The sequence below is a fragment of the Anguilla anguilla genome, chromosome 9, assembly GCF_013347855.1.
Source record: "Anguilla anguilla isolate fAngAng1 chromosome 9, fAngAng1.pri, whole genome shotgun sequence".
NCBI classification, from domain to species: Eukaryota; Metazoa; Chordata; class Actinopteri; order Anguilliformes; family Anguillidae; genus Anguilla; species Anguilla anguilla.
This window is the reverse complement of record NC_049209.1, coordinates 23,742,155-23,768,492: the sequence shown is the minus strand read 5'-3', so window position 1 is coordinate 23,768,492 and position 26,338 is coordinate 23,742,155. Positions and strand designations below refer to the sequence as shown.

General features: G+C 42.3%; 1 protein-coding gene and 1 pseudogene across 6 annotated transcripts in view; one reads left to right on the top strand and one right to left on the bottom strand.

The window, feature by feature from the left end:
- Positions 1-24,224, top strand: part of LOC118235187 (disks large homolog 2-like) — a 31,237-nt gene extending 7,013 nt beyond the window's left edge. For 3 of the 6 annotated variants that reach the window (XM_035432311.1, XM_035432310.1, XM_035432312.1), the window contains 7 exons: positions 13,263-13,335; positions 14,107-14,200; positions 17,485-17,586; positions 20,172-20,344; positions 21,611-21,720; positions 21,900-21,991; positions 22,449-24,224. In XM_035432311.1, coding sequence (XP_035288202.1) covers positions 17,520-17,586; positions 20,172-20,344; positions 21,611-21,720; positions 21,900-21,991; positions 22,449-22,552 — 546 coding nt within the window. In that variant the 5' untranslated portion in view covers positions 13,263-13,335; positions 14,107-14,200; positions 17,485-17,519 and the 3' untranslated portion in view covers positions 22,553-24,224. The other 3 variants (XM_035432313.1, XM_035432314.1, XM_035432315.1) reach the window with 3 other exon arrangements.
- On the bottom strand, positions 732-9,758 carry LOC118235179 (annotated as a pseudogene).
- Positions 24,225-26,338: the final 2,114 nt, after the last annotated feature.

Genomic DNA, 26,338 nt, shown 5'->3' with positions numbered 1-26,338 from the left:
TCACCAAAATATATGAAAAAAGGTCTCCAGGCCTCACAAATCTCAATTTCTGCTACACTTATTGTACGTTGCTTTGGATAAGAGCATCTGCCAAATATATTTTAAAGAAATGCAGATGGTAGAGTCAGAATTACGTGTAAACAGCATGAATCTATGGACCCATCCTGCCTTGTGTCAACAGTGCAGGCTGGTGGTGGTGGTGTAATGGTGTTTTCTTGGTGCACACATTAGGCCCCTTAATTTTACGTAATTTGAATGCTAATTGGTAGAACCAGGACAGTTGAAATTAAAACCTACAGGATGGTAGATCTCTGGGAACAGGGTTGGGAACCACTGCTTTATGGCTACAGTCTCCCCTTTTTCAAATAGATAATGTACCATGTCACAAAGCTGATTCCAGAAACATGACAGTGCCTTCAGTGCACTTGGCTTACTACAGAATTGTCTCCCTCCATTGGCCCAAAGGCTACCAGTTTTCATCACCTCTCTTCAGTGCAAACTCCACTGTGTGGTCTGTAGCGTGGAAAAGGAACAGGCTCACAGGTGAGTGAATTAAAGAGGACTGTACATGCTTCAGCTAGAGGTCCTTGTGTGGGCTGCCACGGTTTTGTATGATTGGGTGTACGTTTGTTATGGTGAAGGAAGTGAATGCCATTTCATGTACTTGCAAAATAAGACCGAATCGGCATGTCAGCAGACTAAACTAAAATGGTTACAAATGACTGGACGAACACTGTCAAGAGAATTTAATAAGACATTTAACTTTCTCCTTCCACACAAGTGTAGTATTAACCATGTGGCCACAGAGCAAACAGTTGTTTTAGTAAGACAGTAACTTCATCTCAACTCATGTACACGTAAAAGCCTGTTCACAACACGACTGGGTTTAACAAATTCATTGCAAATGTGGCCAATTCCAATCCGGTGCTTGGAGATGGCAAGACAGCAATCAGTTTGTTATTACTGAAAACACAACCAGAGGAAATATTTTGTAAATTACTTGCTCCTTTACATTGCACCTTTAGTGATAAAACTACTGAAACATAGTGCTTCTCTTTTGTTTACTGATTTAACCAGTTTCATGCAGTCTATTTACTTAAATATTGTATCTCAGAAACACTCAAGCTGGTCTTTTCCATACATAAAGATACAGACTGCATTTTTTTCAGAATTATGCAAAGCAACCGGATACAAAATTGGTAATTCTTCATCATTGTCTGAATTGCCACTCATTTGAGTAACTCTGTATATACAACACTGTATATAAGTCCTTAAAGAGATATAAACTAAGTTAGTCTAGCAGAAATATGACAAACCTATAAATACTACATTGTGTTTAAGACATTTTTCTTTTAAGCTTTAGGTCACAGCTCAAAGGTGTTTTATATACATTAATATGTTAAGCTCACAGTTCTGCAACCCTTCCCAAAAATCCCACTGCCTTGTAAAGAAGCGGACAGCACAACTGCACACGGTACTATAACAGCGCATGCTTGCAGAACACAAGGGCTTGTGCAATAGTGGTCTTTTCCTCCGGCAACCACTTTTCATTCAATTTAATTGTAAAACAGCCATCTTCCCAGGTGTCTCCTCTAGGCAAGTCAACATTTCGTTCAGATCTGCAGGGCAGGCTCACAGTGAGCCAGGCTCTTTCACTGGGTATGTTTGCCCAAGCTAATCTCGAGTTGTTATTGGCTGTAATGTGAAGCTCACTGAAGGACACACTGATTGGGTGTTGCACAGTGAGGAGATGCAGCGCAGGCGGTGCATCTGACGGGTTTCTCAGGCGTTTCTCTTTGTGTGGATCAGGAGGTCTCTCTGCAGGTCCGCCTCCAGGATCCCCGCCCGGTCGTGCCCCCAGGGGGGTCGGTGATCAGGGTCAGTTTGTTGAAAACCCCTCGGCCGAAATAGTCGGCTACCACCGAGAAGCCGTCATTGGAGCACCGCAGCTGCAGGGCAGAGGGAGAGACCGTGTCACTCGAGGACTTCTGCACTTACGGTACCACAACAAGCTTCAAAGAAAGACGGTATGTGAAAATAAAACACAGGAAGCGGTTCTGGTTGGACACAACAAATCATGAACCAGGCAGGCTGGTCTAACAAACTAAAGGTTTTACTCTGCACTTATTTTAATGTTGATGTATGTAGTTTGAAACCCACAACATTAGATTATTTTCTAGCTCCAAGCCAATGTACACGCTGAAGTATGACTGAATATATAAATGACTGAAATCATTCAGGGACCAGTCCTGCGTGGCGCATGCATGTGGCACTGGTCCAAAAGCCAGACCGAGGGGTGCACGGGGGGAGACGGGGCGCGACCTGTCGGGTGAAGTGGTCATGCAGGTCGCGTTTCTGGTCCTGGGCGCGGAGCATGTCCATGACCTTGCGGTTCTCGGGGGTGCAGGTGGGGCACTCGGCGTCGCTCTCGGCGTAGCTCTCGAAGCAGTGCTGGTGGAAGGAGTGACTGCACAGGAAGTGCACCGACGGCAGCTCCAGGGGGCTGTTGCACATGCTGCACTTGGTCTTCTGGAAAATCTTAGCACTGCGGGGGTTTGAGACCGCAGCGCAGTGATAATGTGTTAAATCTCCAAGTGCCTTTTTAGAGCCTTTCTCACACCCACTATTTAGGTTCTAGCCCAGCTATTTTTTCCAGAGAGAGACAACATGGCCTTTGTTCCAGCTAAATGAAGCATGCACTTGGGGTATCAAATGATGCTACTTTCCTACGCTCTTCTAAATCATTATAAAATGACAAGAAAGAGTTCAAAATATTTCTAAATAAATTATGAACTAGTTACTTAGTTACTTAATTAGTTACTGAATTAGGCCACTGCAATAGAGATCACAGATACAGATGCAAAAGAGCTGGATGTGATAAAATTTCCTTTTGCTGATGATAATGCATTCAATTTTAAATATTCTCACATCCTGAGCTGGGGCAATACAGCAAAAAAGGCTTCATATTTAACTTCTCCACTGTCTATCTCGTGTACCACTAGACACAAAAGGATAAGTAATGTCTATAGCCGCTGTTTATAAGAGCAACAAATGACAAGTACCATCTCTTCGTGCGGTGAGGCACTCTGCAGCTTGAACAGGCATCAGTCACACAACAGAAAATCTAAAGCAGACTATGGCCTCCCACACTGGAACTGTAAATCCTCCATCTATCTGGCCCAGTGTGACGGTGTGGTGCCGACCTGGTCCGGAGCTCCTGGATTTCCGAGCGGAGCTGGGCTGTCTCCTCTCGGTACTGCCGGATCTTGCGCTCGTCATCGTCGATCTGCTGGCTCTCCCTTTGCAGCTTGTTGATGAGGTAGTCCTTGATGACCGACAGCGTTGCCGTCGAGTTGTGAGCCAGCGTCTGCACCACTGTAATGAGAAACCCGGCCACCTCGCTCAACCCATCGCCGACTGCACTGTGCACTCTGACCGACATTACTTGTGATGCGTTATTGTGCAAGTGGGATTCATGGAAAGGCATTCCGAGGCTACCAAATGATGAGACATTGTATTCAAGGCTGCTGTGTTTTAAAAGGCCCTCTATATACAACCCTGAGTGATACAAGAGATGGAAGGGTGTTCCATGAGGCTAACATAGACTGTCACCCACTTTAACTCTTTGCTGATGATGCCTTTCCCTTGAAGTTCCATGCTTACACAAAGATGTTCATAAATCAGAAATTTGAGCTGTAACTGAAGCTCCTGCCAAATGTGTCACAATTATTCCTCTGAAAAGCCACTGTTCTCCTCTTTCAGACATCCTGTCCATAACAATAGCCAATTAGGAATTAACAAGATTGTATACATAATGGGATTTGCTTCAAAAAGGAAATGGGCACACCGGTGCAGTAGTCTCTGCTTTCCATACACATGTAATCCCTCATTTACCCTCATTTTTGTTTAATACCAATAGACATGGATGTAGATACAATTATAGGTCTCTTACCTAACAGAGGAGGCATAAAGTTGTTCTGGTCAATGTGCTCCAGCACCTCACTGATGTAGGCCTTGCAGTCCTCTTCTTTACGGGCGAAGTACCCCAGGGCTTGTTCCCACAGGCACGCCTCCTGGTTGCCATAGCGCTTGCAGGCCTCTACTATCTTCCCGTACTCCTCGTTCTGCATGTGGTAGTGCATTATCTGCTGATACCTGGGGTGGGTATGAGGAACATCTCCTTATCAATGCCACAGTTATACTACTGATCATCACTCAATTAAAGTGTGTGTGCCAGGCATACATGGGACCAGATTTTTCACATTTTACAATAATGGCATGTTTCAGGGTAAGAGTGGGCCACATGACTATTTTGTATAGTCACTGGTATCACTTCTGAGTTTTTTTAAATCCTGCATCCTGTTGCAGATATAGGAGCCAGTGCTAGTCCGAAGCGAAACTGTTTTAGAGCTAAAATGGGGTTTATCTCTGTCACAGGAAGTCAACAGTGAGAGAATGCAAGTGAGAGTACAAAGCAACTCACAGCTTTCCCTTCTCATACAGGTACAGCACCCCCTCCTTAAAGTTGTGCATCTGGCACAGAACCAGTGCCTTGTCAAAGACCGTATTTGTCCCTCGTCAACAGAAACAACGCCGCCTCCTGAAGAATCTTCTTCTTCTGCAGGAAGAACCCAGAGCCAAGAGATAAGCTTGGCAAACATTACATTGCAATCATTTGGCAGGTGCTCCTATCCAGAGAGACAAACAGTAGTATAATACTGAACATCAGTATTACTCTCAGAATTACAAAAATGTGACATCATCAAGAAGGCACAGAGACCCATTTATAATCTCTAAATGTAACATCAACTTGACAAATTAGTTTGTATTTTAACAAAATAAGTTCTGATTAGACAGATGGCCTGTCTTAAACATCTCTACCTATAACACTCCAAAGGGAATCAAAGGAAAGAGAAAGAGGGATATCTAAAGGGGGTCAGAGGAGCCATGGTGAAGACAGCCAAGACCGTCATCGACCCAAGTCTTTTTAGCCTAAGAATCAGGTTCGCACTCATATGATGCATCAGAAAATATGTTTCATAGATGGAAGCTTAATTGTTTCATTTAAAAATGCATCCTGAGAAGGCCACATTCAACACTGCCATCTAGAGGAATAAAGGAAAATTGCTAGAATGTTTATTTATTTTTGGGTTTGTGCAGCAACATAAAGGAAATATAACACAACAATTGCAGTAAGGCCACCTAGTGGAGGTGATGGCTTATTGAACCATAAAACCACACACCCTCAAGCCACAAACATTTAAATACACTCTTAGGTTCTTAAATATACTGTTGTTACAGAATGAAAATGTGTGTGGCTAACTCCTTCAGCACAGGCCTAAATCACTACTACAGACTGTCCAAGTCTAGATCTAAGCATTGAAATATAGTGGGAGGTTTTCGACCCTGTACTGTATCCTCTGCAGGATGGTCACCTCAGAGTCCTGCTCGTGTGCCCAGTCTTGCAGCCGAAGCTCCAGAAGGGTGTCGTACACGCCCGCTGGGGACATGGGCTCCACCTGGATCATGTGCTCCAGGAAGCCCCGTAGCTCACGGGGGTTGTTGGCAAAGATGGGGATGAACTCCTCTGAATTGGCCTGCGAGGCAGTGAGAGGGAGACGATGTCAGTCACGCGCCAACCCACCGCTAAAGCGGGTAGTTTCATAGAGTTTATTTAATAACACAAAAGGCCAACATTAAAACCAACGGTAAGGCAGCATGCAACTCCAGATATTATTCGGTGTCTGCCCAGCATCTTTAAACTTATACACAATGTTGTTCTATCAAATGCTAGCCACTGTAGTATTTGTCTACAACTAAGTGCATATAAGGCCAGGGATACTGAGATCTGGCCCTCAAAGCCAGTAGTACTGCTGGTTATCTTTTCTACCTGACAGTTGACTGCCACTCATTGGCCAGAAATTTACCTTGCCTGGTGTCTCAGGTTTATCCATATTTATATATTTTTTTATTCCTTGAGTACAGTGCATGTCCAGGTTCTCCAATCAGCATGGATGATATAAAAGAGGACTGGCGGTACCTTGTTTGTGGTTCCCTTGTCCAGGCTGTCCCGGTCGGTGGAGTCGCGACTTGGCTGGTAGTCCGTACACAGGGCTTTCAGCAGAAGTGTGGTGCCGTCGGGAACGTGGTGCATCAGGGTCTTGCCATAACGCTTCATGTTGCTTTCCGCCTGTTCAAAGGGCAGCCGGCTAATGTACCTCAGGGCCTCCTGGTAGTTCTGTTCAAGAGGGAAGGCAGCAGTCCATGCTTACACAAAGCAAGAATGCCAGTTTTCATATGCAGAAGTTAAATAATTGTTCATACACTATTAGCAACCAGTCTGAAATCTCAAACCATGTATGTACAGGCTCATATTTATTAGCATTGAGATGCAGCATTAACACAAGTGAAACATGTCAGCCATGCACTGTGCACCAGTATGATCACCTCACATTGGGTGCCTCTAGGACGATTAGATGATCATAGAGAGACAGCGCTGAATCCCTCCCTGGCACCTGTCCTGACATGTCTTACCGAATGTACTGGCGGAAGATCTCGGACAGCCCATCACTGTCAAGGTGCTGGCTCTTGGCCAAATTGATGGCCATCACGAGAAAATTCTTCTTGAAGAGCATCTGGGAACCAACAGCAAGGAGAGACAGATCATGGCTCCCTCTTCGCAATGCCGAGCAAGCGGAGCCACCCCTCACCTTGCGAGCAATCGGCTTTATTTACCTCCAGCTTGGTCTGCATGTCCTTCTCCTGCAGCACGGACATCTTTCAGTCACGCGTCAGCATGTAGAAGGAACCCCACTCAGCCAGCACGTCGATGACGTCGTCGAACGCGGCGCTGTAGGCGATGAACTTGTTGTCCAGGTCATAGATGGTCAGGATCTGGCGTTCTGAGGGAGAGGCCTCTCCACTGCGAAAGTCAGACCTGCATGTGCAATCAAAAAACACCACTCCTGGACAAACCGTACATTTCATTCGCCAACCAAGCTGAAGGGCTAAGGGGCTAAGAACAACCGGCTGACACATAAGTAGCTTTCAAATCAAGTAAATGTTTAATACTTTTTTCACTGCATGTTACAGGTATAACCTGTTAGGGAATCTTCTCTATAAGATACACAAATGATTATGAATTAAAATGAAAATCCTTAATTTAATGTGCATGTCTGACTAGTCCAAGGGATTCATTTGAATAGTCAGTATTTCAAAATGAAATTGAGGGACAATGTTTATTTCAAGGTATTGAGCCAACAACATGTTACAAATGGCCTTCACTGGGCAGATTTATACAGATATGGAAAAAATAAGACTTACAACTAGTAAACATGTCCAACTAATCACCTCTAATGCTTCCCACAGAAACAGTTTCCCATTTTTTCCAGTTGTTAAAAAAATAATTCCTTACTTGTTGGGCGACTTTGTGTCACGCGTGAGCAAGAGAAGACAGCCCCGGTGCCAGTGTGCCAGAAGCTTGCGGCCTTCGAAGGCAAAGCAGGACCCGCGCTTGTCAGGCTGGTACAGGTACACGCAGTCGTCTCCCGCAACGATGAACTGGGAATCCTGGGAAGGGTCCATGAGCGCCGAGCAGTGCAGGCCGCAGCCGTGCGTGTCCAGCTCCAGCCGAGGGTACTCTTTCACCGATAGGGTGTAGCACTGCCCACACAAACACAGCCAATCAGCACTCCCTGTCTCACCAAGTGTACTGACAGCTGCCAATCCCGGTCCCACTAAGCCCTTGGTCATGAATCCAGAGACACCAGTACTTTTGGTGATTACCTACACTTTCTCCAAGGTGGTGACAAAGAGGTGGGTGAGCTTGCCTCATGCATGTGCCCTCGTGCAGAGTGAGGGTTTTACTGTGCCTGTCTCTGGTGATGTTACCCTTGGTCAGTACCACACTTCTATCTGTAAACCCTGTGAAAGAAGAGCCTTCAGTCTTTTATTCGTAACAAAACAGTAAGTGGGGTTAGAGACAATAAGGTGAAAATTGAAATACCACCAAAATCTATTCAAACAATGTAGCCAATTCAATCCATCGTACAGCTCCCCTGACATTTCCGTAATAGCTAGGCTATTCAAAAGCATTACAGTAAAATAATGTCAGGGATGGACCTGACAGGAAAAGTATCCTGTAAAATGTTTAAATGAATCCACTGCTGCAGTACATTAGGCAGTAGACTTTGCCCTCATTGGAAATTTTTGGAAAACTGAAACTTGACTAATGGAATGGGAGGCAGACATACCGATGGCCATGAAATGGAGGTTCTCGTGGACACTGAGGCAAGACACCTCTGTGGGCTTGTTTTCTGGGATGGCAGGGAAGTGCTAGTGCAAAGAGGATTCCCACTGTCCCGCTTGTCCAGGTTCCACACCTTGACCTGTTTCACAAATACCATTTATTTTTTATTTAACAGAAAAAAAAGTAACGTCTGTTCATTATAGGTCAAAGACTTCATAACTCCAGCCAGTGGCAAAGGTTTCATTTTTGGCTAGGACGAGGATGGTGGGGCACTGTCACATGGTGGTTGAGGAGCAATGTCAGATTACTCTGTCAGTTAAAAGGTGTATGAGGTTAGGGTAAGGGTGATAGTTCATCAATAGGCACAGGTGACATTACCACAGTAAGACCAATATGACATTTCACTGTACTCTTGCTTAGTAATGAATTTCCTTACCAGTGGATTAATTCCCTGCTCATCCTGGCCTACGGATACCAGAATGCTGTGTTGCTTCAGCTGGTAGAGGTGTGTGACCCGTAGTTTGTTGGCCTGAAAGGAAGTCAACTGCAGAGAGCAAGTCAGGAACCATATCTGACCTTCCATATGTGATGCATCTGACTTAAGTTTAAATACAGGAGCCTTTTTAGACACACAAATTAGTACTGTCACTTGAGAGCACCGCAGCTCATTTCTCATTTGCAGCAGGTTCTGTAAACATGGAGAACAGCTGAAATAAGGAAGTAGTAGAACAGCAAACTGTACATGCTAAAGGCTGTAACTATACGACTTGCAGACGTCCGTCAATGTGGAAAAACAGGACATGGTGCAGTGCATCGGTGAAAAACAGTAGCTTAAGTAGGTCTATGCACTCAATATAAACCAGCTAGAAACCGTATTTCAACTCAGTCGCTATAATTACTGTGCGACTGTACTACGGTCTGTGCCCTGCCTTCCTTAGAGTTATTATGCATCGACACTGCCCCACGTAGAAAGAACGCAATTGAGCTGTATTGTTTTTAATGTTCGAGATGCTACAGCAATATTGTCAAACCCCCCCGAGCAGCTCAATCCACAGTCACTGGACTGCTAGTTAGCCCTTTAGCAAGATTACTGGCTTGCATTCAAAACCCTGCGTAAGCCCAGCAGATAGTTCACACTGTTGAAAAATAAATAGCTTGCGAAAGTAACGATTACCAGTAACCATTTTAGTAACAGTTATCTCGTTACATGGTAATTAAACAGCATTACATTGTGTTCAGTTCATCACAAACAGATGTATATGCAAGCTTGGTCCGCAGACAACACAATGTAGCTATCAAGCAAGCTAACACAGGAAGAGCCTGGCATAAAATTTCAAAAAGAGCAGAGAAAGGATATCTCCCAGTACGATATGCCCACGGGGACGACAAAGTTTTTCCCATTGTCTGCTGGATCCTTCACTGTCTCCTTATCGAAAAACATGAATCTTCGCCACTGTAAGAATGCAGCCATTTTTCCCAATCAGGCAAGCTGAACCCTATCAGGTGACGCAGAAGAAAGATCATGTGAGCGAGGTTAGTTTGACAGCGTTCTGTTCAGTAGGGCTAAACAAAATACAGTGCCGTGAAAAACTGTTAGTCCTCTTCGTGATTTCCTTTAGAAATAAAATGTAATATTAGACAAAGTGAACCAGAGTGAACACAAAAAAACCATTAAAAAAATTAATTTAATGAAAAAGTTTTCAAATACCCATATCACCCATGTGAAAAGTAATTTCCCCTTCGAACGTAACTGTTTGAACTCCCTTTAGCAGCAATAACTGCAGCCAAATGCTTATCATTTTTCCATCTTTCACATTGCTGTGAAGGAATTTTAGCCCACTCTTCTTTGCAGAACAGCTTTAATTCAAACGAATTGGCTGATTTTCAAGCACAAACTACATGTTTCAGGTCCTGCCATGGCATCTCCATTGGGTTCAAGACAGGACTTTGATAAGGCCACTCCAAAACTTTAATTTTGTTTCTTTTCAGCCATTCAGATGTGGACTTGCTTTGATGTTTTAGATCAATGTCTTGCTGCATAACCCAATTTCGCATCAGCTTCAATTGACAGACAGGCCGGACATTCTCCTGAAGAATTTTCTGGTACAGAGCAGAATTCATGGTTCCTTGAATAATGGCGATTTTCCCAGATCCCAAGGCAGCAAAGCATCCCCACACCACCACACTACCACCGCCATGTTTGACTGTTGGTATGATGTTCTCATTGTGAAATGCTGTATTTGCTTTACGCCAGACATAATGAGACCTGTGTCATCCAAAAAGTTCCACTTTTGACTGATCTGTCTATTTTGTATTGTGGAGTCATGAACATTGACCTTAGCTAAGGCTAGGGAACCTGCAGTTCTTTGGATGTTCTTCTGGGATCTTTTGTGATCTTTTTCCTGGATCAGTTGTCGAGATGTTACAAAATGACTAAAATTATTGCCCCTACCACTTTAAATCCTGTTCTGCGGAGCCTGATAGAAACCAGTAGCAATAATGTGACTTTTAGACCCTTTGTACCAATCCTGCACTGAGAACCAGCAACTGACCTTCACATTAATCATCAGGACAACTAGCAATACATATGTTGTTCTTACATTGGAATGGCAGGTATGCCATCCCACCAAGTTACGCCTTGGCGGGGGCATGCCCCATACCTATACAGCACTGAGAGTTTGGCACTTTTCAGGGTTCCCCACAGAAATAACCACAACAGCCACAGACACTCAGCCCTTAAAAACATTAAATTCTGTACATTCTCACCCCATTTCAACAGACAGAATTCAAAAACAACTTCACATGTCCACACAATAAAGCCCCAAACTAAGGGGATTTTGCGTCTTCTTCTTCTTCTTCTTCTTCTTCTTCTTTTTCCTGCCGCCAATCCCACTAACATGTCTCCCCATTGGACATTTTACCGACACCAGCCAAATCTTCACCTACACAACCCAATCAAAAACTTGCATACGCACGCCAAATACCCATACCTTTTTATGCTGAGACATTTCCAGTTTAAACAGCTAGTCTGCATGTGGCCTAGTGGGCAAGGTTACAGTCTTGGGAACATGGGGTCTTAGGTTCAAACCTAGCTAGGAACATGTTTCTTTAACCTGCTTTTATCCTCACTAATAATTGTCTACTACTTCTCAATTATTGCTTTTGCACCATATCTACCTATGTCAACCTTCACCTACATGCCCATTCTGCTAAAAACATATTGTTTCAACTACGCAATTTCATAATTTCTCCTCATTTATCTTACACTATTGTTATTTTCTCATATGCAAAGCCTGCTGGGACATATGCATCTGCTCCATGAAATAACAGGCAACGGAGCAGGACAGAAGGGTACACAAGTTGCGACCTAGGGAGTTATAATTCTACGGGCTTGCTGATTCTTTTGTCAAACAAAGGTCGTTGGATGGCCGTCAAATCCGTGAGTACATACACTGGCCATATTTCACCTGTGTTTCTGATGCGTTTACGCTTACGCCACCGCACCCTTCTGAACTGTTCTTCATATATAGCAAACCGAAATTGCTAAACGGTACACGCTCATCAGACTTTACAAATTCACACAACGATAGCCATAATCCACAACCGTTTCTTACAGGGTCACTTCTATTTCTCACTCTCATAATAAAACGCTTTGCAAAAAGAAATGATATCTCATAAAAAAAGGTTTTCAACGTACAAAAACGCCAAGTTACTCACACATACAAGACATACACCGGCTATAACTCATTCATTCAGACTGCCAAAATCCACGCCTGCCATTAAAAGTATTGATGTCAAAATGACGCCAAGTTAGGGTACTACAAACAATATAGGCTATCTTGCCTCACCAAAATTAAAAAAAGATGTATTCCAAAGCAATGTATTCACCTGAAGCAAGCATAGTCGTGCATACATCACAGCGTGAGGACTGGATATTTCTATGCTTATGCATTTCAATGACTGGCAAGCAACAGCTAGCAAGTGTTTGTACAGTAGCATGTATAATATGTTAAAACGTATTTTCTATTGATAATGTTTGAAGACTCCGATTGACCCATTTCAAATAAGAGATTAACTGTATGGCGAGCTGTTGATGACTCGGGTTGTAACAGAATTGATTGTGTAAGATGTTTAATCAACGGTCTTGCTAAGACGATTGTCATTATTGGCACGTGGTGTGGTGGTGGTCCTGAACACGCTTGTGGGATGGATCCGACTAGTGAGGTTCAGTGTGCGCTACATGATCAACGGACATAGGAGCTCGCCATGCACACCTCTGTCGCGAGGTGAGGAGTGTCAGTTATTACACTCGCTCTTCAATTATGTTGCCTTACCATTCGACATGTATACACTCAATCTTTGATTAGCACTTTTGTGATTGATAGGTGAATATCAGAAACCTTTCACTTGGTGTATGCGCAGTATTCTATAAAACAGAGATGCACAACGAAGGCCCATCTGTTCATGCCAACGTCTGTTCTTAATTAATTAGTCCAATTATGTGTGTGATCTGGAGTTATTTAAATATATAAGGTCATGACCTACAAATACACACTGCACAGGTACTGTATCTCTGGTGTTTTCCTTTGATCCAACTTAGAGGTGAAGCGGTGCTGGAGTAGAGCTGTTTTGAAAATGAAGCCAGTACCATTGCTTGGAATAAAAACTGACATGCAGTCCAGCCTTCCAGGAATGGCGTTGTGCAAACCTGGTTGTACCACGGGCACATAGTATGACACATTCAGTGATTGAGTTGTTTGTGGCCTACTGTGCTGGTACATTTCCTTCTCTGCCTATGGGCATTATGCTTGGCATATGGCATGCCTACAGTAGGTTAATCAAACACAGCCATTGTTCAGTTGCCCATTACTTTTGTGTGAAGATATTTGCAGTTTCTGGAAAACATTTACTGTGTGCTGTCTTGCCTTTACATGAGCAATTGTCAATACTTTTTTAAAACACCCTCGCCATGGACAGTGCACAGATTGAATTGTGATGTGATTCTTTCATACAGGAAGCAACTATGAGGTGGGGCTCAACTCTGTGGATGCTTTTCTGCTGTCTTTCACTTCTCCCATCTCCCACAGGTAAATTCAAGTACTTAAAGGCCACAGTGTATGTCAGACAAAGTTGAAGACTATGTATAGCATAGCTTAATCTGGTTTCCTATGTAAGAAATGTACAATTTTGAATGTATTTTCTCAGGCTAGTATTTAATTGCGAATATGTTTGTTGAAAGGGATACCTAGCAATATAAATGGGAGAGTGGACCCTGGAATGGTGGCATTAGTAATTTGTCTTTAGTGAGAATCCAGTTAAGTACCTACCGCAAACATTGATGAACTTGCAAGGACTGCAGAGTTCAATGAGTGCTCTAAACACAAGTCAAAGATGGTGGTTTTTCAAATATCCTTCATGGATAGATCCTATACTTCTGAATGAGACTGATCAGATGGTAAGTCTAGGCCTTGGCTTGCCGTCTGAGAATGGCACCAAAATCTTCAGTCTTCAGTGCTTTAAGTGCATGAGGAATGATTTACATCAAGGTGTGATGTTTTATTTTATAATGTGTATGTGCTGTGAAAATTAGTGAGTTGCTACACACATTTAACTTTGGCACATTATGCAGTGCAATGTTAGTTATTTCCCCTGGTGTCTTTGGCCATAACAGTGCACAGGTTTAAAGCCCTTTGCCACAGATATGTGTTTTTGATATTTCAAACTGGCAATGCATATTATCCATTCCAAACTCAATTCCTGAAGTTTCTTCTGAGAAAAATAGTTATTTTATTCTGCTCTAAACAGAGTCCTAACAAATTATCATCCCTTGTTGGTTCTTTGAATCCTCTTGTGTACAGATTATATAGCTGTGATGTCAGTTGACTTGGGCAGCGAATGGATGAAAATTGCAATTGTGAAGCCCGGTGTGCCAATGGAGATTGTTCTAAACAAGTAAGCCCTATTTTATTACTAAAAGCAGGTGGGAGAGATTACCTCATTGTGTTCTGTGAGTGTAGTGGAAAGTCATACTTTTGATCGCTGTATTGGTCAGCAATATTCAACTTAAAACCACAAACTGTAGCCACGAATTGTATCTAACTAGAAAAAAACTTTTAAGCTTCTTGGAGTGCATAGGTCTTAATTATCAGTATACATTACCAGATGTACAGACACAATTAAATTATGAAGGAGGGGAACACAGTACAGTTGATTGCACAACAACAGAACTACAGCCGGGTGACAAATGAAAGGAAACGCCAAAATAAAGTATCTAGTATGGTGTTGGGCCACCACAAGCTGCTAGAACAGCTTCAATGCACCGTGGCATAGTTTCTACAAGTTTCTGGAACTCTACTGGAGGGATGGAACACCATTCTTCCAAGATATTCCCTCATTTTGTGTCATGATGATGGTGATGGAGAGCGCTGCCTTAACATGTTGGTCCAAAATTCAGTATGCCACATCACCATAAGGCCTGGCCCAGTGAGCCAAATCAGATGCACATCACAATCTGATTACAAGTATTTCTGGGTTGACAAGTGACTTCCAGTTTGTATTGATTGGCTGTCAGTGCAATGACATGGAACTTAATGCCGTTTTAAATTGCTGTTTTTATTTTTTGCACACCAGTTGTACTGAAACATTTTTATTTTGCGGTCCCAGCTAATCTTTGCAGTCCATGAAGAGTCAGCATGTACTTAAATCTAAGAAATCTAAGCCTCTGTTGAACCTTGTAATGAAATACCATACACAGTGCAATCTTGACATTAATGTTTTTTTGCTCTCAAGAGTATATTTAACTGTGGCAAACAAGCCTGCCACAGGCCACCGAAGTGGCTTTGCAAGGGCCCCTCCAGCACAGAGACACAGGGAGATGATGTTCCAACAGTCCACATTTATTTACAAGGGTCGGCAAGATGTTACAGCCAACTGAGCAGATGTAAAACAGTCATGACAGAGGCTCTCCTTTGTGTGAGTGGGGATGGCAGATTTAACCTGTGCGCACCGATTACCTCACTACGCACAGGTAGAGCAACTCCTGTTCCCGGGTCCAATTTGCCTGGCCAATGATCTAATTCTTAACCAATTATCCAATTGGCCAGGTCTTATTAGCTTGACCCAGGGCAGGTGTGGCTGCTTAAACCAGCCATCCCCACACCACATACCCCCAACGCCAAACTGAGGCCAGGGAGAATCCCTGGCCGAAGCCTGCCTGCCTACCTACCCCGCCTACCCCTACTCCCAACAAAGCAAAAACCAAATTTAAAAAAAAAAAAAAAAAAAACTCCACTAAAGAGCTTTAAAGGGGCAGGTGGCCCCAGAACAGTCCAGTGCATGTCGTGACCCTCCCCTGGATGATGAGGCAGCCCTCCCCCCTCCACCCTCCCCTGGATGATGAGGCAGCCCTCCCCCCTCCTCCCTCTGAGCGCAGAGAGTCCTGGACTGCTCGGCTGGCTGGTGGGGGCGTCACCGGGCTTGGGCTGTTCCAGGGGCTGTGGTGGGGTGGCTGGGCTGGTGGGCTGGCTTCCTTGTGGCGCTGGGGACCTGGAACCCTCGTAGCTGTGGTGGCCGCCAGTCGGCTCTGCTGGCAGGCTGCTGCAGGCTTACCCCCTCACGGGCTCCGGGCAAACCAACTAGGCCAAAACAAACTAAAACAACAAAAGGGACCAAAAAAGGAAGCAAAACGACACGGCCACCACTCGTGCGCCGCCCGTAGCTGACCCGCCTTCCCGGCCAAGTCCAGCTCACGGCGCGACCACCTCTTGTGCACTGCCCGTAGCTGACCTGCCTTCCCGGCCAGGTCCAGCTCCTCAGCGTCCCAGCTGAGGATCACTTCCTTCCCCTCCCTGGTCATCTCCCGCTCCTTGTCTTTGGCCTGGAGGATCTGTCTGAGCCCTGTCAGGAACACCTCAGCTACTCCTCCTCCAGTGTGCCTCCTGGCTGGCCCTCCTGTGCCTCTTCCCTGTGCCGGAGCAGCCCCACGTTGGGCGCCACTGTGACAAACAAGCCTGCCACAGGCCACCGAAGTGGCTTTCCAAGGGGCCCTCCAGCACAGAGACACAGGGAGATGATGTTCCAACAGTTCACATTTATTTACAAGGGTCGGCAAGATGTTACAGCCAACTGTGCAGATGTAAAACAGTCATCACAGAGGCTCTCCTTTGTGTGAGTGGGGATGGCAGATTTAACCTGTGCGCACCGATTACCTCACTACGCACAGGTGCAGCCACTCCTGTTCCCGGGTCCAATTAGCCTGGCCAATTATCTAATTCTTAACCAATTATCCAATTAACCAGGTCTTATTAGCTTGACCCAGGGCAGGTGTGGCTGCTTAAACCAGCCATCCCCACACCACATTAACATATTCAAGTTTATTTCCTTTGTAAGTGCAGAGAGGTATTTGATTGCAATCATGCATGTGTTCACGTTCTTTTAACTTTTTGTAATTTTTCTGCTGTATAATATTTCATGAAATATTGTGACGGCCCCTAGTACTGTGTGAGATTTAGAGGAGGTAAGGTTTTGGTCTAGAATCTAGATGTTAGGGCAAGCATATCGTTAGCCAGGACAAAATGTTTGTGTGGGTGAACGTGTTTGTTTCATTGCGATTAAAACGGGGCTGCCACTCACTGCGGTGCCACATCACTTTTTTTTTTACTGCACTATAAATGGAGCACACGATCGCATTTTCCAAGTGTAATTTCCTGTGAAAGCGAGATGTGATCACCCGTTTTTTGTTTTTTTTTTTCAAAGAAAAAAAAAACAGCTATGCTATTCTATTTAAAGAAAAAAACCATCAAGCTGTCCTCCTAGTCTGACTGAAACCTTCCTATGGGCAATGCTTTAGCCAATTGTGCATAATCCTGTATAGCTACTGCTGCAGTTGACACTGGCATGGTCCAGATTTGAAAGCAGACCTTTGGGTCATCCATACACTTAGAACTGTGCCTTAACAAGATGGGGCACCCAAGAGCCCCATGTATGGCCTTCCTAACACATTACCTGGGGTTTTGGTTTCTGTCATCTTGCCTTTAGAGTAAATTTGACATTAAATGGCATTCATTGACACATATATTCACTAATGGACGTTCCTTTTCCATGTAATATGTCAGATGATAGTTTTAAGGTTAAAAAAAGGCTTCATGCTTTTAATCAGCACAGCTTACATGGTTTGTGGGTTCATAACTAAGACATTTGTTGTGTTTGACATTTGTGGCTTTGTGTTTCCTGAGTAGTTAGCTACGCCAGACCAGTCATCATCCTTGGACCCATGAAGGACAGAATCAACGATGATTTAATATCGGAGTTCCCGGACAAATTTGGATCATGCGTGCCACGTAAGTATGCAGCACTATCAGTACATCTGATGCTATAAGAATAAAAACTTAAGAATACGTAATGATAAAAAAATAGGCCTTTCAGCCTACCTAGGCTCACCAGTGACCTACAAACTAAAGGATATCCAGAACTGTGTCAAGCCTGAGCTTGAATACCCCAATAAATAGCTGTTCTTCTGAGGGGTCATTGTCTTCTCCTTGTAAACCTCTGTACAAATGGTGCTTCTCAGGGTGCAGTGCTGCTGGATTTTCAGACCACGTGGAATGACATAGTTGATGAAAAGGTCTGATGTAGGTTGTGCTCGTGGTCCAAAGATGTTCCTGTATAAGTTGAACCTCCTCATTTCAGCCATAGTTGTTCTGTTGTGTTGTGGGCTGAATATTAGGAGAAGGTGATGGTGCTGACATAATGGGGGACCTCTTTGTTGCATTTACATGTTGTGTTAAAAGAAACAGGGGTGTTTGTACTATCTAGGTGTGGCAGACTCTCAACCAGTTTGAGTAGTGACCCTGAGGTGTAACCACCTTCCCACATACAGGACATCTACCGTTGATCATTTTTATCATAAATGCCTCAGTTCTGTTCATTGAAACATTTTCTCCAGAAATATGTTGTAAGCAGTGCATGCAGTAGGTATAGTATTTGCATCTTAATTTCATGTTACGTATGTTGTTCTGTTCATTTTTTCTTTCTTTTACTTTTTTCTCTACTTTTATTTTCCTTTTTTGTACTTTCAGTAAATTGTTTTTTTTTTTTCCCGTAAGAGTCTTGTTAATTCTGGTGAGCAGTAATGAAGCATTGTCATTTAAAATGTGTACAGTTGCTGAAATACTTGGACAGTGTGTTCAGAATAGATGACTAAATCAGTACTTCGTCCAGCTCAATTTATTAAATGCAGAACTGACACATTTGAATTATGATCTACATATTTTAATACATCACCAGTTTTCTTCATGGTGTTGTGGACATTTTCTTTTTGAACATCTTGTTTTGTTTGTTTTAATTCACATTTCTTCTTATTCATTTTGAATACCTTTTGAAGCGGCTAACTGTTCAGGGCGCATGGGTGAGTAAGTGAAGTAGCCATTGCTATAAAGCAAGTAGTGTCAAACTGAACACTGTGGTTGTTTGTGAACACCTGTTACTATGTAGACTTGTTTGTTCCGGCGTAAAGCAAGGCTTGCAGTATACTTGCTGCTGCTGATATATCTAGTACTACCCTTAGGAAACGGAGTCATTTCTTTGACATGACACAGTTCCCTTGATTTAACTGATCTAAAGAGGAAGGCTGCTGTATGTGTGGAAAACTCTGTTCATACTAGGGCTGTCAAAAAATATTAAAAGTTCGAAAACTATTCGAAAATCTTTTCCTTTTTTTTAAGTTTGAACCTAAATTTGAGCATTCGAAATTTAGTTATGGATCCCGCGTTTTTGATTCCGCGTTTTGTAATTAGCATAAATATACAGGCTTTAATTTCATGCGGCGAATCATGTTCATGCACGCAAAGTTCATTTCCTGTGCTAGCGTTACTTCCTCTGTCACATCAAAATATTGAAAACGAACGGTGAAAATGACATCAGAGCAGCATCGGAGGAGTTGGTCCCACTAGCTGGTAGTAGAAACCCTGTTCTGGAATTTTCGGTTTCTTGGCCATAAATGGCGAGGTCAAGGACAAGAAAAGAGTTACGTGGAAGCTTCGCAGTGCAAGTCTGGTGTATCCGTTTGAATGGTTTTTTTGTTAAGAAATAAACAGGGATTTCCTATAAATAATCATTTCCCTATTATTGCGATTAATAAATGCCGAGTTGTGGCAAATTACATCCACGAGAAAGTGCTTTATTCATTTGCGCATTAGGCTATAGAAACTGTAGGGGGGCTCGTTTATAAAATCAACTAGCGTGCATATGTCAAGTGAAGACCTGACGTAGAGCCACAACCGTTCCCTTGGTCAAATCGAGTCATGTTGAAATTTTATAAATCACTACTTTGACGTGATTTTCTACGTAGGCACCACACAGTTGATCTAAAATACGTTTTATAAATGAGGCCCCAGATGTAGTAACCTAGTATGAAAGTTCACTGATGTCCTCTATTCTACTGCCTGCTTGTGGAAATAACGCGCAGGCCAGTTTAAAGGGAGCATCACGTGCATATTGCGCCCGACAATAAGAAGCTTATTTTTGTGAATTATAGGCAAATGATATTCGAATATATTCGAACGCTAACTAATTATAAAAGCTAATATTCAAACTCAATTTCATGGCACTTTTGACAGCCTTAGTTCATATCCACGGTAACATGTTACCTGCAGAGTTGCTGGTCTTTGGCACATCAGTGACTCTCTCATCGAAGACTTAATTGAACTCTTTGGATCACTTAATGGAAAGATGTGATGGTTTTGTGAAACTTTACATCAGAAGCTCAGAAGAACAATGAGCTGAATTATTAATGAGTAATAGGCTTGTTGTAACTCCATTCCGGTGTTAGAAACTCGATTAATTCAATCAATCATGCATTTTGTTCATTTAGTCTTTGGGGCTTTGGTGTGAATTCTCTCGATGATCTTCTTTGTCCCGTGTGAAGACACCACAAGGCCAAAGCGGGAGTATGAGGTGGACGGGCGGGACTATCACTTTGTCACCTCCAGGGAGCAGATGGAGAAGGACATCCAAGAGCACAAATTCATCGAGGCCGGCCAGTACAATGACAACCTGTACGGGACCAGCGTCCAGTCTGTCAAATACGTAGCCGAGCGAGTAAGGAAACCTCCATACCAGGACCTCAGTTCTCTTAAGGGCTGCAGTAGCCCTCATGAAATTAACTGAGTAAAAAATTTATCTAAGAAGTTCATTTACAGTGGTGCACTGTAACTCACTCAGTGCGTTTACATGCACAGTTCAAATCGATCTATAATAATAGCTCGATTTGGCCGAAGATGAGATTTAATTGGATTGTTGTTGTTGTTGTTGTTGTTGTCCCAATATACATGACTCGGAAAGAATTGATTTATGACACGGAGATGTGTCTGATGAAGGCTTCTTATAAATCCTGCTTCCTCCAATTTTGTTGCAACATTTTTGAATAGTTTGCCATTCCGTGTTTTTCTTCCATCCATGTATTTTAGGATATTTAACTCCTTTAGTTGCGATAGCATGAAGTTGGTCCCCTCGTCCGTCCAGACATGTGTTTTTTTTACCATGATACTAGGGAGGGCAAAACGGAGCTTTAGAATGTCGCCAACAGTGTATGCGCGTGAGCTCGACAATGCATTTCTCACAGAAAAGGTCGTTTCTCGCTGTTTTTTTAGTTCATTACAGTGGTGATAGAAGTGACAATAATTAAGTGGTACTGTGCTGTGATCGCCGTACAAGGTTAATGTGAAGTAGTTAGCACAATCGGACAGCACTAACCCATAAAAATGTAGTTTGAATGGTACTTGCTCAATCGAACAGTAAATGTGAAAAACATTCGATTATAGTCAGCAGCACCAAAATTTTCTGTCATGCCCTCAATAAATGGCAACAGTCCCAGTAGAAGATTGAATTAAATCTTTTAAAGTTATATATTTTCTGAAACGTTATCGATTCCGCTTGTCCACAGTAGTTGCTATGTAAATTACGGAACATGCGCAGAATGCCTAGGCCAATTTTTGGTCTATTGAAGCGTATACATGCCGTAGTAAATCGTCCCCCAACCGCATTATCTAAGTATTTTAGTCCGACTTTGAAAAATTCGAATTAGTATGATTTCAGTTGGACTACAATGTTTACATGATATACATGAAGTCCAGTTTTAGCCAGACTAATACAATAAATCGACTTTTTCAAGCATCATATAAACCCACTGACTGTAACTAGCGACCCCAGGTGACCTTTGGCAGTCTTCATATTATGCTGGCAAAGTTGAGCAAGAGGTGGAGGGATGAAAATAAGCATATATGAGAAAGGTAAAAGAAAACTGATGAGATGTTTGATGATTGAACCCTCTCTGTACCTCTTTGTCTCTCTTATTTCCTCCTCCAGGGCAAACACTGCATATTGGACGTGTCAGGAAATGCCATTAAACGGTTACAAGTAGCACAATTCTACCCTATTGCCATCTTCATAAAGCCCAGATCTGTCGAGTCCTTAATGTAAGTGGGGCGTAATGCAGCGTCAGTAGAAATGCACAGTGCCCTTTACGGCAGGCCTGATTTCCACATTCCTTTGTAGCACCTGATCAATAGCGGAGCGTTCTATTGCGGCGTTTCAGTCGGAACATTAATCACACTGGTTCCTCTGAGCCTCGCTTGTAAATCTGTTCCCTCCGTAGGGAGATGAACAAGCGGCTAACAGAGGAGCAAGCAAAGAAGACGTACGACCGGGCAATGAAGCTGGAGCAGGAGTTTGGGGAGTTCTTCACAGGTAAACACGCCTCCATTCTGTGGGGCTTAAGTAAAAACCTGCCGCCACCTGGGGCCTGGGCCCGGGTAGAAGAGCGCTACAGTGATTAGATTCCATCCACGGTGCCAATTAACATCCGCTCGCGGCTCGTTTCTCAAAACGAGAACGGCAAAAACCCACCCGAAGAGCAGCCGCTTCTCCCCGGTCCTCACACCACAGGACACCAGGTCTCGTGCTGCTTAAGACCGCCTCTTCCTCCTCATCAAATATTCATGAGTTCTGTTATAGGAGTTTCCGGGTAAATTGGTCTTATTAACCAAACCAAGACCTGTTGCTGATCAGTAATAGTCCCACCTGATATGCACATGCAAGGTTTTAAAGGGATTGTGCCTGTATAAAAAAGTGGCAGGCTTCTCAACAGGTGTTTCATGCAGTCATTTTGTGAGGAATTTACTAACCTAACTCCTCTGTCTTCTAGCTCTGGTGCAAGGAGACACATTAGAGGACGTTTATAATCACTGTAAGCTGATAGAGGAACAGTCTGGACCTTACATCTGGATTCCTTCGAAGGAGAAATTATAAAGGCAACCCAGGCCAGGGATCTGAGACTGCACATAATAGGAATAATTTGTATAATACAATAAATTATTATGGAAATGGTTATTATTAATAATTCCAATGATTACCATGAACTTTTTTGTTGCATTATCGTTTTCTTCACTTTCAAAATGAATGTTCCTGAATGTGTTCAAAATATTTTGGCATCAAAAAAGAATGGACTGTTTGTTCATGTATTTATTGATTATTATTTTGTTTTATTTCTTGTTGTTGTTGTTGTTGTTTTTTTTTGTTTTTTTTAAGAGAAGGTGAAAGAAACAAAAGTCCATGTCAGATGTGTATCCTCAGACAAAAATAACAAGTGGAAGGACAAAGAAAAAGACCCAATGGCCCTGGAACTCAGAACACATCAACAACACACAGAAGACAGAAAATAACGGCTTCTTTTGCTTTCCAACTGATGAATAGCACTCAGTGTCCTCAAAACCTCATTTCACATTAGTGGTTGTAATAAGTAGTGAGTTTCGTATCTATGCACTCTCTAGACCCTTGGATACTTTCTGTAATGTGGTTTACTTTCAGTTTATTATTGTTTTCCTAATTTATAATTTTTTTCTATTCATTTTGTTTGAATTTGTTTTTTATAGTTTGCAATTGTTTTCTAGTGAATTCTTCCTTTAAAAATATGAATAAGAGATACTTTAATTTAGAGAGAACAAAGGGATACAACTAGGAATAGGAAATTTGACACTATATTTTGCTATTTATATTGATAGAGGGCACAACAGCACAGAAAATATTTATAACGAAGATATAACTTTGTAAAAAACAATAAATTTTAAAAAATGAGTTTTACTTGTGTAACATAGTGTGTTGTGGTAGATTTAGTATTGATGGCGATTTTGTAAGAAAGTAAGCGAATATGTATGGATTATGTCGCTTGTTGGGTTGGGGAATTTACAGTTTTGTGATGCACTGTGGTGACCAACACGTTTACCCAGATCTGAGTTCCAAGCAAAGTATTTCCCCCTCTAAAGTTTGCATGAACCAGGGATGTTTCCCCATTCGGCCGCTTTCCTGATGCTGCAAACATTTTTTGAGGTGGTTTTTCCCATATAAGGCAAGATTCGTAGCCCTGAGGGTCCAAATTTCATGTGTCAATAACGTTTGCAATAAGCCCCATTTATGGCCTACAACATTGCTACTGAGACTCTGTTTGGGAGTAAAAATGGAGGAAGATTGTGCTTGCGACCACATGGTACTGCAAGCTATTGAATGTCTCATTGTATAGAAAGCCACTTATATTGTTCCCTATGATTTATAATGTACAGTTAATATTTGACCAATCAATGTTGAGGTTGTGTACACATCTCATTCATGTATTGTTATTTATTTATTACTCTGTATAGAAAGAGACTGTGTATCTTCTTCCTTTATTTGTGAACTCTTGCCACCAGGAGTGGATGTCAGCCCACCGGTGTCAGAAACGGGGTGGCCTGAAAGTCCATTATAAGTTGAGGCTAAATGATTATTTAAGCAAATATTGCTGAATATTCTTTTTACCTGAAGCATACGTTCAATAAATCAATTATTGATTCTGAGAAAAAAAATGTTTTTGATTCATTGTCTGTTTTACCCCTTCCTCCACCCACATATCAATGACTGTCAATATCCATGAGCGATATTGATATTGTTTCCAGTAAATCTGCGTTTATGTTGTCCAAGTTGAACTATGCGGTTGTTCCCTGTACTTGGACCGGTACTTCTCTCTAGGGGTTTCGTCATACTTGTTCCTGGTTATGGTTATACACTTTGTTGTACGTCGCTCTGGATAAGAGCGTCTGCCAAATGCCTGTAATGTAATGTAATGTAATGTCTTTGGTGCACTAGCATGTAGCCATTCAGATTGGCCACACTCACTGCCCGTGTGTATGTGCTTTAAAGTGGGGAACAAGACGTTTTCAAGTGGTGTTAGCATATTTAGGAGAACGCATGATATTTCAGTCACACAAAGGGCACTGCTATTCTCAGGGTTACCAGATAGGGTTTGGCAAAATCTGATGCCAAACCTCCTGAATTGTCAAAGGATAGTGCTGTCTCACAGCGTGTGAGCTTCAACGCAGTTTGAACGGCCGAAAGTCCGTACGCCATTTCAACTCGGGAAAAGGCACACAGCCTATTCTACTTTCTGTTTCTGCATGCAACCTTTCAGTCTCCTTTATTACTGTCATACTGTTTTTGTATTTTTTTTCAGAGGGGGAGAAGGGCATTAGGCGCTCGTTTTGTGGCTGACTGCACAGATGACTTTGATTTTTTAACATATGTCTAATGCGGTTATTTAACCTTAATATGTTGGGTTTGCTTTTCATGGCAACCATTGCATCGAAGGAATTCTTTCATGTTGAGTTATGCTTTTCGAATTGCTGTTGACGGTGTAAAATGTTGTACATAAAATTTGTCTTATGTATCTTATGTTTAATGGGGGAAAATGTGCTCCGATTTCATTTGCTTTGCAAATCATTGCTACTGATTTTTTTTTTTTTTTTTTTTTGGGGGGGATGGAGGGGTGTATTTTACAGTAGCAGTCACAGACGTATACATGTTTAATGCCCTCAAAATGTTTTTACAGCTGTCAACATCACCCTATATTCTCATCAAAGTTTAAGATTTTTATTTTACTTTATGATATAGAACCACCCCCTTCTGCCTGACTTGACATTACTTTCGGATAATGTTCATTGAGCTCAACACAGAAATAATAAACACGGACAAACCCGTCTGATTGTAGACATCATATCCATCCATTCCATTGGTGTAAGCGTCACGCACACTTGACACACATGGGACTGTACAGCTACCAACACCAATATTTGTTCTTTAAACTTAAAATTGTTTTTATTTCTTGTTTTTTCTTTATTTTTATTTTCTAAAAAAAGATAAGAAAGTGAAAATGGAACATGTCTTTGCATCATGTTACCGTATGTACTCCGGATTGCTTCAAAGAATCACTGAAAAATACATTGCTTTAGGCATACATGAAGGTACTATACTCCGCATCCATCTTTAAAAATAAATCTAAATTAAAGGTTTGGTGAGACTTTTAAGAAGGCATTTGTCTGTTTTCTGTTTCTTGTATACTCTTCTTTTTCTCTTTCTGTCTCTCTCGATCTGGTCTGTTTTCTTTGTCTTTGTCCCTCTGCTCACTCTGAAATACAAGTACACTTAAACCCTGTGTGTTATTTAGTTGGCTGTGACCCAACTTGATCAAACTCAAAAGGCTGCCAGTTGATAAGAGCATTTTAGGATCATTCGGCATGTGTGTGTGACCTGACTGGTCCTCCCATTGAGTGCAGCAAAGGAAAATGAACAGTAAAATTGTGAACTATTTCTTCTTTTCATCTTTGAATAGCCGACTGTCAGATTGATTGTTTATTCCAAGAAGTGTACTACAAGTTTACTGATTCCACTACATTCTTTGATCTCTAACTCTAACGCTATCTCTAAGCATTCATTTAGGTGATTTTGTTGTATATGTATCTTTTTTGTGCTACATTATATGACAGAAAACTACCCTACCCTAATCAAGTCCATCAAGCAATCTTTCTTTTCATTTGTCTGAATGTAGTTTTTTGAAAAAGCAAATGTGGATTTTAATTCTTGATTTTCAGTGTTTGTCAAAGTTGAGAACAAATTGATTGAATCTCAGCTATTAACTGTTCATGTAAGCTACTGCTTAATATTGACTGGACAGGCCCTAGAATTTGGCCAGTCCAGTTAAATGTAATGGGCCTATAATTATAGGTGTGTCTG